This window comes from Bos javanicus, chromosome 2 (assembly GCF_032452875.1).
Source record: "Bos javanicus breed banteng chromosome 2, ARS-OSU_banteng_1.0, whole genome shotgun sequence".
NCBI classification, from domain to species: domain Eukaryota; kingdom Metazoa; phylum Chordata; class Mammalia; order Artiodactyla; family Bovidae; genus Bos; species Bos javanicus.
This window is the reverse complement of record NC_083869.1, coordinates 96,775,367-96,790,374: the sequence shown is the minus strand read 5'-3', so window position 1 is coordinate 96,790,374 and position 15,008 is coordinate 96,775,367. Positions and strand designations below refer to the sequence as shown.

General features: G+C 36.7%; 1 protein-coding gene across 1 annotated transcript in view; it reads right to left on the bottom strand.

Moving 5' to 3' along the window:
• The window catches only part of PTH2R (parathyroid hormone 2 receptor), an 87,297-nt gene that overhangs the window by 51,007 nt on the left and 21,282 nt on the right, over window positions 1–15,008 (bottom strand). Inside the window, exons 4-7 of the mRNA XM_061383164.1 lie at window positions 14,842–14,963; window positions 5,549–5,646; window positions 4,463–4,652; window positions 3,378–3,531 (exon numbers count right to left, since the gene is read on the bottom strand). Of these exons, the coding sequence (XP_061239148.1) occupies window positions 3,378–3,531; window positions 4,463–4,652; window positions 5,549–5,646; window positions 14,842–14,963 (564 nt within the window). The remainder of the gene's footprint in view (window positions 1–3,377; window positions 3,532–4,462; window positions 4,653–5,548; window positions 5,647–14,841; window positions 14,964–15,008) is intronic.

The window sequence follows — 15,008 nt, the reverse complement described above, 5'->3', positions numbered from 1 at the left end:
GTAGCCTGCCAGGCTTCTCTGTCCATGGAACTCTTCCAGGCAAGAATACTGGCATAAACTGCCATTCCCTTCTCCAGGGAATGTTTGTGACCAGGGATTGAACCCCCAATCTCCTGCACTGCAGGCAGATTCTTTACCATCTGAGCCACCAGGGAAGCTCAGTGTGCTGTGCTGTGCTTAGCTGTGTCTGACTCTTTGAGACCCCGTGGACTGTAGCTCACCAGGCTCCTCTGCCCATGGGGATTCTCCAGGCAAGAATACTAGAGTGGGTTGCCATGCCCTCCTCCAGAGGATCTTCCCAACCCAGGAATTGAACCAGGGTCTCCTGCATTGCAGGCAGATTCTTTACCAGCTGAGCTACTAGGGAAGCCCAAAAGTTAAGTGCTTTTATATGATAATACATACATTCTGGCATCTCATCTGACAGGTGAAAATTAAGAATGGCTGCTAATACAGAGGTAAATTACCACATTCAATAAGGATAAATAAGCAAGATTGAAGCCTTTTTTTCTATCTTGTACATTATAACTTTAGGCTCCCTAAAGGTAGGTAAATGGGCTTCCCTGGTGGCTCAGAGGTTAAAGCGTCTGCCTGCAATGTGGGAGACCCAGGTTTGATCCCTGGGTCGGGAAGATCCCCTGGAGAAGGAAATGCCAACCCATTCCAGTATTCTTGCCTGGAGAGTCCCATGGATGGAGGAGCCTGGTAGACACAGTCCACAGGGTTGTAGAGTCTGACACAACTGAGCGACTTCACTTCACTCACTTGGTAGGTAAACACTCAGCCTTTATTACTCACACTGTAATGATGTGTGGAGCTGTATTTATTTACATTGATTTTGCTGGTTCTTAATAATAAATTGGCAAGGAAGGAAATTACCATCTAAAGAAGAACATATGCTGTATCTGCCTTTGTAAATTGAAGACTGATATTTAAAATGACTGTTTTTGTACATCTTTATCACAAAACAAGATGTACAGAGAAGCAAAAGCAAATTCTAATGATAACTATGTTTCTATTCTTTCAACCAATCATAGCCTTAATTTTTCCTATTCCTGACTCAGTTTTCTCATAAATAAGGCACCTTATTCTTGGCTCCAACTGCACATTTTAAAATTGCATTTAATTCTATATTTAAGAAAAGAAAAGAAAGAAAAGAAAGCAAAGTCACTCAGTTATGTCCGACTCTTTGCAACCCCATGGACTGTAGCCTACCAGGCTCCTCAGTCCATGGAATTTTCCAGGCAAGAGTACTGGAGTGGGTTGCCATTTCCTTCTCCAGAGGATCTTCCTGACCCAGGGATCAAACCTGGGTCTCCCACATTGCAGGCAGATGCTTTACCATCTGAGCCACCAGAAGGGTCAGTCAAAAGTACAAACTTCCACTAATAAGCACAACAAAAGGTACAAACTTCCGGAAATAAGATAAATAAGTACTAGAGACATAATATACAACATAGAAAAAGATTAGTTGTTACTGTTTTAAATTGTGGTTAATTAAGTGAGCATAATATTGCATGTAATATGATTTATAAAAGTGAGCTTTCACGTAAATCCTACTTGCTTTCATGCACGTTATTAAACCATTCAATGAAATGACGATTTCAAGTTGTGATGGTTATCTTCTATAGTTGTCACTCCTATGCCAAAATGTTTCTGGGGAAATTAACACAAGTTGTAAAGGAAGGTAAGAAACTAAGACCTGTATAGAAGCTCACTGGAATCCTAACTACTTTTTTTTTAAATTTTTCATAGAAAGATTTGAAAACTAGTTTCCTGGGTTTCAGAGCTTCCCTGGTGGCTCAAATGGTAAAGAATCTGCCTGCGATGTAGGACAAGCTAGAGACTCGGGTTTAATCCCTGGGTCAGAAAGATTCTCTGGAGAAGGGAATGGCAACCCACTCCAGTATTCTTGAAAATCCCATTAAGAGAACAGCCTGGTGGGCTACAGTTCATGGGGTTGCAAAGAGCTGGACACAACTAGAGCCACTAACACTTCCTGGGTTTCAGTGAGACAAACCCCTGACTTTATGAAGCAACAGACTGAGTGATACAGCCCAAATAAGATTTGATAGAGGACTGAGCAGCTGACTATCAAACCAATTCGTAAATAAAGAAAAAACAAGTTTATTAATTACTAGTGTGATCAGTGTCATAGCAAGCCAAAAAATAAAATCAAACTCAAAGTCACTGTTGAATTTTCTATCAACTTTATAAACTTCTACTAATGATGTGAGTACACAGACATAATTTTGATTTGAAGGCAAACTACAAAAACTATTGAGAGAATTACCAAAGTACCTCCCCAAAATATTAAATGTATCTTTTTTTATTTTAGTAACTGGTAGTCAAAGATAAGGGGGCAGCTTAAAACCAAACTTTTTTCAGAAATAAAATTTTATTCACAACAATTAGAATTTCATAATAAATAAAGAGTAACAGTAAATTGACCCTTTGTCTTCTTCAAGGTTGTTAACTAACAGGAAATTCAATATCCCTTACTTTACATTTTTAAATGTTAAGACAATGTTAAGGCAAAACAGGCAAAAAAAACTTTCTTATTTTAGAGGGGAAAAAAAACCTTCAAAGTTAATCTTGAGCCACTTAGTTAATTTTTTCCCTTTGCTGACCACCTGTTCATTTACAAATTAAAATAACAATTGTTAATCTTGAGACTTCTTAATTTTAACCACATATGAGTTTTAATTTCTCTTAAACTATAACAAACAAACAACATTCTTTCTCCATATCACATTGAGTTAGTTCCTGGTTCAGTAATCCCTCTAGGACTGAAAAGGCATTTTGGAATGTGAGTTGAATCTTTTTTTTTTAATTACTTATGCCAAAAGTCATTCTAACTATTTCCTCCCAAAAGACATGGTAAGTCTACGTAATTAGCTTATAATTAGTAGTGTTAAATACAGCCAAGATGGTTCTATAAATTCCTTTCTGTCATTCTCATCATATGATCTAGAATTATAAATCAAAGATGCATCATTATGGATTAGAAATTTAAAAATCAAAATTTGTAGAATGGAATTACAGTTAAATCAAGACACTGGCATAAGACATGATGAGCACAGCAGTTCTAAATGTGTAAGGCAAGCAAGGTATTTCCCCCAAAGAATCCTCTCAAGAATCTGGTCTAAGAACAGTAACCCTAAGTTAAACGTGAAAAGTTTGTTACCACTGGGAGAATCATAGACTTGATTTTAACGATTTTCCTCAATAAATAATTAAAGAGAAAGGAAAGATAAAGATGGGGTGGGGAGAGATTATTCCAGGAAAAGAGCTGAAAGAATGCTGATGACAGGCATGACACAAAGCCCTGAAATCCATAATCCACTTGAAAAGGAAAGGAGACAGAAATGCCTTACCCCAGCCTATCAAGGTGAAGCCCCACAGGTACTTGGTGTCCGAAAAGAATGCCACAAAGATTAAACTATGCAGATAGAGACCTTCCACCAAAATCCAATAGTAGTTTGTAGCCAAGAAGTAAATAAACATCACAACAGCCATCTTGCACCCAATCTGTTACAAATAAACCAACACGGCACCATATTAGAACTCCTAATCATACTGTTTCCAACATTAGACCACTAAAAAGCAGTTCCTCCATTTCTTTTTTAGAATCTAAAGTCTCTTATACATGGGGAAGCCAAGACTTTTTAAAGAGGCCAGAACAATGTTACTTAAATGTAACATTTTTAAGACTGCTGGCTTGATTTTATTTTCAAAATAAGATTTTTTTTTTCCTTTAGAAGTAACAAGAAATCACCTTTCCTCAATTTATTCAAAAAAGAATACTTGATCATCAGAGAAAATTAGGAAGGTACAGAGAAGAATAAAGAAGAAATTTATCTATCATTCTACCATGAATTTATTTTATTCTGGACTTTGTTATACTCCAAAAAGTTAAATGGCTTACAACACTAAACATTTAATGTGCCTTATGAATCTATGGATTGGCTAGGTGATTCTACTGATCTGGGAGAAGCTCAGGTAATCTTGACTAGATTCACTCATAGAAGTCTACCTTCAACTGGCATACCATCACACCCACTTCATCCTTCATTTTAAACAAGTCACAAAGCCAATGCAGAATTATAATCAGCAGGGACGACAGTGAATTACAGGGAAAAGGACAAAGATAACTATGGCATTAATTCATACCATCAAGAAATCAGTCTACTCTACCTAATTTCCAGATATACCACTTCAAGGTGATAATGCTTTCCATTAACTGAATGACTGGGTAATTCTACATACTTAATAACACTAGGATATCTAAGAGCAAAATCAAGTACTATGGAATCTTACACGGGAACAAGTCTTTGGGTCTTTAATAAAGGAACTAAATCCCATGGGTTTTTAAATCCCAACCTTCTAGTTTTGCAGGTAGGTTTTGCTTTTACTTTTAGAAGTGGTGAGCCATGTAAGGGGTCATGAGGAAAACACTTACATATTGTGATTTGTCCACAGCAGGCACTTCTATGGAGCTTTGTAGGTCATCCTGCAGTATCAGGGACTGCAGCTCCTTTACTCCTATGTGAGCATGGACCACTCCGTCCTTGACAAAGATGCTTGCAGCTCTCAGCATGAAAGACACAAATAAATGCATGTGGATATAGTTCCTAGTACAATGCAGTCGTCTACGGAGAGAAAATATTTAGTATTTAGATTTGAATAAAATTAGAAATGGAGAAAGAAAATACATAAATGAGCTCAAACTACCCCCCAAAAGAATATAATAAACCTGAACAAAAAGAGCAACAATTGGAGTCAAAAACTAAAATATAATTTTTTGAGAATTAATTTCAAATATACCCTGATCAGCTACCATGTTTATCCAGATTATGCAGTGTTAAATATTATACTACAGTACAGTATTATAATATACCATTATATTATATGTGCGTACATGCTAAGTTGCTTCAGTCATGTTCAACTTTTATGTGATTCCATGGACTGTAGCCCACCAGGCTCTTCTGTACATAGGATTTCCCAGGCTAGAATACTAGAGTGGGTTGCCATTTCCTTCTCTAGGGGATCTTCCCAACCCAGAGATCAAACTCACATCTCCTGCATTGGCAGGCAGATTCTTTACCACTGACGCACCTGAGAAGCCCCTATTTCTTCCTGTATGGTATTGAATCATCTAGAGATTATTTAAGATGAATTTCTGTCCCATGCCACCAAAATCATTTGGAAAAGGTGAAATAAGCCTTCACATCATGAATGAAATTTTTTCTAACTCCTTTGACAATACTCTGCATCATTTGGCAAAAATAGACTGCAATGCAGACACACTGTTTTAATGGTTTAATACCGCATTGAGGCTTTAAGTCTTTAAACAAACAATGAAGAATAACCCTGAATTTTTCATCAAAAAAAACTTATCAAAGTCAAATAATATAACACAAGGTTGAATTCAGAAACGCGTATTTAGGGAAAGTATCTGGAGGCACAGATTGTGAGAGGTCTGTGTCTTTAATGAATAAGAAACAGACCTGCCCCTTCACGGAGGAAGGGATTGAGAATTACTCACCTGAAGTAACCAATGATGAGAATAGCCACAGCCAGGGATGCAAAGGAGACAGAGTATCCAATAGTGTACATGACATAGAGGCGTTCAAAGAACTCTTGCTGCAGGGCAAGAGATTTAATCAGAAAAGCATATTTGATGGAGGTAAATTAAGACCGTGCATTTAAAAGATAGGCAATGTGTTGGCACATTCATATAATATATAGATTATTTTTACGGCCTTCTTTTTACTCCCCAAATTCAAGTCAGGGTTAACATAAAATAATTGGCATTTCTTCTTGCTTTAACTCAATGTTTCAAGATTCACTTCATAGAGTTTTTGCAGTGTTCATTTTAACTAGTTGGAATTGTATATCTAACGTGGTATTTGGAGAAAATAAAACACATTGAAGGATGATTTTAAAACTAGTCAAAAGGATATATCACTTTTGGAATATTATTTCTAGTTTTCTTTCGCTTTTCTACCAAGCTGTATTTTCTATGAAAGCAAACTGTGCAGATTTTAAATGAGCAGTTTGATGGGTTTTGACAAACTGAGTTCTTTGTGCCACTAGCTAGTCAAAAATCCACCCACCATCCACCCCCCAGGTTAACTACTGTTCCAATTTCTGTCATCACAAATTGGCTTTATCTATTCATGTACTTCATATATTTCTTGACTCTTCTCAGACTTCTTAGAATTATGTAGTGTACACTGTACACTCCTTTTTGTCAAGACACTGTTATGATATTCGCTGATATTATTACATGAATCAACAGTTCATTCCTTTTTCTTCTTTTGTATTTCAAAATGACTATAGATTCAAAAGAAGTAGGAAAAGACAGTACGAAAGGTCCTCTGTACCCCTTCACCAGTATCCTCCAATGCTCGCATCTAATTACACTAAAATACCAAACTAGGAATTTGGCATTGGTACAATTCAGGTGTTTACAGTCTGTGTCATTTTATCTATCACACATGAAAAAATTTTTAAATGTCTCTGCAGTCGAGCTACAGAAATATTCCATCACAACAAAGATCTTCCTCCTGCTGTTCCTTTCACAGTCATACCTACCCTCTTCCTCTCCACCATCCTTATCACCCACCAAACATTAATCTGTTTTCTATCTCTGCAATTCTGTCGTTTCATAAATGGAGAAATGAAATCCTACAGAACATGAACTTTAAATCTGGCTTTTTTCACTCAGAGTAATAACCTCAAGATCCATTCAGGTTGTTACTCATACCAAGTTTGTACTTTTTTATTGCTGCACAGTTTGTGGCAAATGATTAGAATAATTAAGAGAGATAACTAAACTAGGGCTTTCCAGGTGGCGCGAGCTGTAGAGAACCTGCCTGCCAACGCAGGAGACATAAGAGACACAGGTTCACTCCTTGGGTCAGCAAGATCCCCTGGAGGAGGGCATGGCAACCCACTCCAGTATTCTCGCCTGGAGAATCCCATGGACAGAGGAGCCTGGAGGGCTACAGTCCATGGGGTCACAAAGAGTCGGACATGACTGAGTAACTTAGCACACTGCCTGGTATGTACATAACCACCATTATATTTGAAATGAGTTTCAGACTTTGTAGATAACATACAAAGTTGGGTCATGTTTCTTATAGACTCTTCTAATTTCTGTTAATTGGTATCTTAAGATATTTGTTTTTAATATAACACTGATATAATATTAAGGCTAAGTCCATTTTATATTTTTATTTTCTGTTACGTTTTTCATTTCTGTGTTTTAATTTTCTGGCCATCCCTGCATTACTTGAACAATTTGTAGAATTCCATTTTGATGTATATTTTTGGTGGTGGCTTTTGGTGGTGGCTCTAGGTATTACACTGTATAACTTAATGTGGAAGATTTGATCACTGAATTTTCAACTTTCTTCTTTTCTAATTAAGTATTGAGAGCTATAAATCTATCTCAACATCTGCTTCTGCTGTTTCCCACAGTCTTTGATATATATTGAGCTTTCTTTTTTTTTTACATTAGTTTTTTTTTTAATTTAAATTTATTTATTTTAATTGGAGGCTAATTAGTTTACAATATTGTATTGGTTTCCATTTATCCAAACTTTTGTCATTGGTCACATAATTTTCAACTATTTATGAATTCTCTACATATTTTAGTTGATTTTCTATTGATTCTTTTGTGGTCAAAGAATATACATAAGCTGTGTGATTTTAATCTTGAGATTTATTGAAACTTGTTTTATACCCCAGCGTATGTTCTATCTTGATAACCTTTGGTGAGTACTTTAAAAGAATGTGAATTTTTCAATTATTGTGAATGAAGTAAAGTGAAGTGAAAGTCTCTCAGTCGTGTCTGACTCTTTGCAACCCCATGGACTGTAGCCCGCCAGACTCCTCTGTCCATGGGATTCTTCAGGCAAGAATGCCGGAGTGGATAGACATTCCCTTCTCAAGAGGATCTTCCGGACCCAGTCATCAAGTTCTGGGTCTCCTGCATTGCAAGCAGATTATTTATCACCAACTAAGCCATCAGAGAGAAGAAAATGGCAACCCACTTCAGTGTTCTTGCCTGGAGAATCCCAGGGACTGGGGAGCCTGGTGGGCTGCCATCTATGGGGTTGCACAGAGTCGAACACGACTGCAGTGACTTAGCAGCAGCAGCAGCAAGCCATCAGGGAAGACTCTGAAGCTCCTAAACGCATATATATTTAGGATTATTTCCTCTTGGTAAATTGATTCTTTATAATTTTAAATATTGCTCTGTCTTGGTAATGCTCTTTTTCTTGATGTCTACATTTCTCAAAGACAGCATACAGTTGAGCAATACTTTTATTATCCATTCTAACAATCTCTGCCTTTTAAGAGAAATGTTTAGTTCACTGACCTCAAATACGATCATTGCTGTGACTGGGTTTAGATCTAACATATAGGTATTTGCATTCTATACATCTATCTTTTCTCTGAGCTTCTGTACCTATTTCCTTACCTTTTATTGGGGGTTGGGGAATGGGGAACTCAATCAGGTATTTATTAGTATTTCACTTGTGTTATCTTTTAGCAGTTACTATAGAGACTTCGTTATGCATCTTGAACTTATCAGACCTACATTTAATAATATTGAACTATTTCACCATATAAACAGATATTTGCAATTATGTACCTAATTTTGCTCCCTTAGCCTTTGTCACATCTAGATTTTGTTCTACATAATTTATAAACCCTAATGAGAGGTTATTATGTTTGCTTTAAGCAGTCAGCAGACTTTTAAATGAATTAAATTATAGATATAAAGATGGATATAAACATAGCAATAAATAAGGATAGGTATATAGTTCTGCTTATTATTTTAGTCTGTCATTTTTATCCACATATGTATCTGTTCTGGTACTCCTCATTCTTTCCTGTCAATCTTTGCTTCCATCTGATATATTTCTCTCCCATCTAGAGAATTTTTTTGAGCATTTCTTATACAGAAGTCTGATAAAGATGAATTTGCTCAGATTTGTTTCTGTCCGAAAAATATCATTATTTTCCCTTTATCTTAATGCATATTACCACTTTTAGATGTCATTCCATTGTATTCAGGCCTCTGTTGTTTAACTAAACGACAAGCATCCTTTTAGTTTTTGTTCTTTTTTGTTCTCCTGAATATCACGTGCGCTTTTCCTCTCACTGCTTCTAAGGTTTTCTTCTTACCTTGATTTACAGCATTTTAACTATGATGTGTCAAAGTATGGTTTTCTTTTTATTTAAGCTGCCTAGGGTTTCCTGAATGCCTGGGACCTGTGATTGATTTATTTCACCCACTTTATAAAATTACTGGCCATTGCCTTCTGAAATATTTATTTTGTCCTATTTCTTCCCCCTCTTCTTACCCCTAATTTCATATATCGTAGGCAATTACATATTATCTCACAGTCTCAGATGGTTTTATTAAATTTATTTTTTCTCTTAATGTGTCACTTGGAAAATTTTTGTAGCCTTCAAGTTCACTAATCTTTTTCATTCTGTGTCCAGTATTCTATTGAGCATATCAAACAAATTCTTCATTTTGAATTGAATATTTCAATTCTAGAATTTCCTTTTTTTTTTTAAGTTTTCATTTCTCTGTCAGTTTCCCCATCTATTTATGTACTTTTTTCACTAAATCAGCTAACATATTTATGAGTCATTACCTGGAAAATACAACATCTGGATCATCTATTTTTTCTGCTTTGTTTTTACTCTAGATTTGGGGTCCCTACTCTGTAATTTTTATTACATTATGGGCACTGTAAGTAACAGAAGAGTTGGGACTGAAGCATATAATATTGAGGCAGGAGGCAGATGGGCGCCCCCCTCCCACCAGGGTAAAGCAAATTGGAGATTCATTTTCTATTGACCAAAACTCTAAGATAAGAATAGCGGGACAATTAAGGGAGGAGGCTGGACCCTGCACAGACCACATAGTTCTCATTTCCAGAAGTTGGGAGATCTCCTGGACCACATATATGCAGAAAGGGCCACTTGGAGGCCAAAGGGGAGTCATGTCAAGGGATGTTCCACCCAGACACCTCTTTAGTAGGATCCATCTTGGCTAAGAGATGCATGTGCACACATGGGAGGATTCTGAGATATACCAAATATGGACTGTGAACCAGGCAAACCACAATGATTGACCAAAGGAAACCTGAAAGAAACATGAAACTAATATGCCCCATATTAGTGATTTAAACTGACATGAAGGTGCAACTCAGTGACTTTCCCTGCGTGTCTATTCCACATGTACTGTACTCTCCTCCTCCTAGTAAATACTTAACTTGCTTCACTACTTTCCATCTTTGTGGAAACTCTTTTCTCCAAAGCCAAAGGGCCAGGGCCCTTGTCACTGACCACTGGTCTAAGTGACTAGGATCTGGTGCCTTCACCGCTGCAATCCAGCCCACGTCTGGCTGGAAATCCAAGTCCAGCCCCAAGCCATTGCAGACAGAGGCCACCTGAGATCAGTATTAATAGGCTGAAAAGGGTAGTCATCTTCTTCTATCAGGCTTCTTGGGTAGTGAGGATGGATTACTTTGTTTTAATCTGGGGTTGGGTTTGTTGTAGTTTTTCTCAGTTTGTTGTTCTTTCCATGATTCTGTTTATCCTGGTTTTAGGTTTTGAGAGCAGAATCCCAAATTTTCCTTCAGTAGATGAGAAGGCAATGGCATCCCACTCCAGTACTCTTGCCTGGAAAATCCCATGGACGGAGGAGCCTGGTGGGCTGCAGTCCATGGGGTCGCTAAGAGTCGGACACGACTGAGCAACTTCACTTTCACTTTTCACTTCCATGCATTTGGAGGAGGAAATGGCAACCCACTCCAGTGTTCTTGCCTGGAGAATCCCAGGGAAGGGGGAGCCTGGTGGGCTGCTGTCTATGGGGTCGCACAGAGTCGGACACGACTGAAGCAATTTAGCAGCAGTAGATGATGGGATCTTAGCACCAGCAGCCTCTAGCGGCCATTATTTGCGGTTTTGTCCATCTGAAGGTTTTCTAAGCTGCAGAGAAACTCTTTCTGCTTTCTGAACCATCCATCAGCTATATAAAATTCATATAGCCTTTAGACACAAGAATATATGATAATTTCTACAGTATGCTGCTGTTTTAAATATAATACTCCAAAGAATTTAACAACCTCATGGCCTCTCATAAGCATTCCCTACCTTTTTTGTCTTTTAATTTCACTTTGCTGTGAATTTCACTTTGCTCTCTAGCCTGCCCTGGGCTTTCTGCATCTCAGCACATGTTTGTCCATTATGCTGCTCTGCTCCAGTTCTCGGCTAGCCACTGTCTCATTTTAGATGAAGACCTCTTGTGTCTAGAAAAGATCTTTTTCAGCTCTATTTTATCAGGCTTTTCACTCACTGAGATTTGTCATCTCGGGGGTTTCTCTCAGCTTTCCTGCCCTCCCTCAGCAGTCATGCTGTAAGTGAGGGCCCCAGATACCCCAAGAGATATCTCTCAGCTCCTCTGTTCTGTCCCATGCCTTCAGCTAACAGCTACCTCTCACCCAGTGAGGGTCCTACATACATCTTGGGAAGTTTCTCTGCGTCCACCTACACTGTCCCCAGCCTTTAACTCACTGCCTCCAGAAACTCAGTGAAGGCTCATGGGTAAGAACTGGCTGATGGGTAATAGCTCACCCTGACTGGGCTTCATTTCTTGGAATTCTAAGCCTTTATTCTAGTCCTCGTCTGATGAAAGTTCTTTTAAAAATGGTTCTTTTCTTTTTATCCCCTTCCATAGCCTGGTTGCTCCTCTTCTAGTGCAGAAACAGGGATAAATACAGCCACAGGTTTCTTCTGTCATAAGAAGAGGCTTTCCTCTTTCTGCAATTAGCTTCATTTAGATTTCTTGGCATCTTCAGCTCACTGACAGGCTTTTACAAATTATTAATGTTGCATCTTACTCAGCTTATTCTTAATGCTGCAACTTCTCACATGCTGACTGGAAGCAGAAGACTGTCTCTTACTGCCTTTTTAAAACATTTGTGACATTTTCTCTTAATAAAATGTTAAACTTCTGTAGAAAATATTTGGATAATGTGTAAAATTAAAAAAGAGAGAGAGAAGGGGAAAAACTCCATAATTCCCACACAAGCAAAAAGAAACACTGCATTTCATATATTTCTTTTCATTCTATTTCTGTTTATAATTTCCCATTGTTTTGAATATTTGCATTCCCAATTTATATACAACTTTATTATCTGATTTTCTTCCAAGTAATTGAATAACAAAGGGATTTCCCAAGACCACAAACTCTTTACACAAAATATATATTTCAGCTGACTTAGCCAATTCTTCACTGGAAATTTAAATTCTTCAAAACATTCACTATAATAATTAATGGTTCAATGAACACTATTCCATTCAGTTCCCCCCAACTCCAAATCTTTATGCTTGAATCTCAGAAACAAAATTATAAGATCAAAGGATAAGACCCTCTTGAAGTCTATTAATATATATTGTTAAATTTTTGTCCAAAAATTCATATAGCCTTTAGACAGAAGGATATATAATAATTTCTACAGTATGCTGATGCTTTAAATATAATACCCTAAAGAATTTAACAACTTCATGGCCCCTCATAAGCAATCCCTGCCTATTTGTCCTTTAATTTTTGAAATCGTTTTCTGGACAAGATTATTGGAGTGGGGTTGCCATTTTCTCCTCCAGGGGAACTTCCTGACCTAGGAATCAAACCTACATCACCATGTCTCCCACATTACAGGCAGATTCTTTACCACTGATCCACTGAGGAAGCCATTCTCCCTTTTTTTATTAAAAGTAATTCTCTCATTTGTCAAGTCAATGATATGAAAATTATTTAAAGAACAAAACAATAGATATTTTAAAAATCTTTGTCTTATTTTCCCTATAAAAATGTGGCATGTATTCTAAATTCACTGTTTTTACTTTTATCTTTTGTTTCTTATACAAAAATTCTGATTACAACCATAATAATTAATATCTCATAAGTAATATCACTTTGCCCTACAGCATATCAAAACTTTAGGACATATCCAGTTTTCTTATTAAAAGATTTTTTACATTTCTTAAGTTTTCTCAGATTATTACTTAAGGGTTGTAAATAACAGAAAACACTCTATTTTTAATTAAGGAGATAAAATTACTATGGCTAACAAAATTAGTCAAATTTTTCAGTTAAATTTTAAATCATGTTCATATAAAATAGTATATATTTTGGATATTTTACTTTCCTTTGATATTTTGACTCTTGGAATACAGAGTAGTCAAAAAGAATGGTTGTAATATTAGAGTTCAATGTAAATAAAATCATGATATAAGGTTCGATGCACGATACTGGATGCTTGGGGCTGGTGTACTGGGACGACCCAGAGGGATGGTACAGGGAGGGAGGAGGGAGGAGGGTTCGGGATGGGGAACACGTGTATACCTGTGGAGGATTCATGTTGATATATGGCAAAACCAATACAACATTGTAAAGTTAAAAAATAAAATTAAATTTAAAAAAAATTTTTAAAAATCATGATATAATTTAATGCCATTTAAAAGCTATGAAAGACTTGCATTTGTCATTTAATCTACAAATTTATAACACAGAACACTAAACATTGTGAACATTTATCTATTTCAGTGAAATTGAAGTTATTTTAAAGTGTTTTACATTAACTTGGCTTTGGCTCCACTGTAACATACACAATAATCTCCTCACATTAGCTAATTTTATCTAAGAAGCATGTCAACAATGAAATACAAAACTGAAGTCTTTTAGCAACTTACTAAAGAGTCCTTAAGGTGGTAGCGTTTTGTGTTAGAAAAAAAATTGAGGAAAGAAGTCCTGACTATTAATGCCTAATCAAACAAGGAACTCTCCAACTCACCAATTCTCATGCCACTGCTCCTCCTTCCCCACAACCAAAAAAGACCACCAAGCATAAAGAAAAACGTCTGATGTTAGGAGAGTTATATATTATGACTGTTCTCAAGGGGCTCATAAAATCATTTATACTTCAACTTATGTTCACCCCTACCATCATATGACTATGGTGAAGTTATGCTCATCCCTATAGCACCATGCATTTTATAGATGAGGTCTGAGTGACAGGAATTTAAGCATGACTTTTAATCTATCTACCATATATAACCTAAAAGTAACTATCTAGAGGTTTCTGAAGTTTACATGTGATTACCATATCAGAAATAGCACCGATAAAGAATGTGGAGACCAGGGCCCTGCTCTAGACCCTGTCATAACTGAGCTGTGTCACTTTGATCGACCCCTCGTCTCTGGTTCTAAGTTGACACACATGTGTACAATTAAGGTATTATGTGAGAAGATCTATAAGACAGCCCCTTGCTCCTCTTTAACTCTACATACTCTAATTTTTCCTGTACTAATGAAATCACCTACTGGCAAATCTTACGAGATGAAAAACACATCTATACAATATAAAGTTACTCCAGGAACATATAGTGAGACAAGATGTTGCTATTCATATGTAACCAAGAAAAAAATCATGAATTATATTGCTGACTACCTATTTGGATTTTTACACATAATACAGCATCATATAATATAATATAAACATAATGTAATATAAGTGACACATAAGTATACATACATATATCTCAGCCAGGTAATTCTAACCAAAAGAAAATACCAAAATGTTTCAGGTCCTAGACCTCTCCTTAACTAGGTATCTGAAAAGCTTTCAACCTTGCTTTTATCTTTTTTGATATTTGTGTCAGATAATAAAAGAGTTTTTTGTACAGTGGTTGGTAATCATTTTGTTTTCCTTTAGGGGCTCACAAATACAAAAATACCATTACCTTTCCTATGTTGATATCTGGTTGCAGAAAGCGAAGGCAGTCTGAATAATTAGACCATGTTTTATTTAAACTGTGCATAAAATCCCATGTTCCATTGGGGTTACAGTGTCGGAAAGCAACTCCTATAAAGATGTGAAGAAAAACACTGAGATTGCTCAGTTCTTATA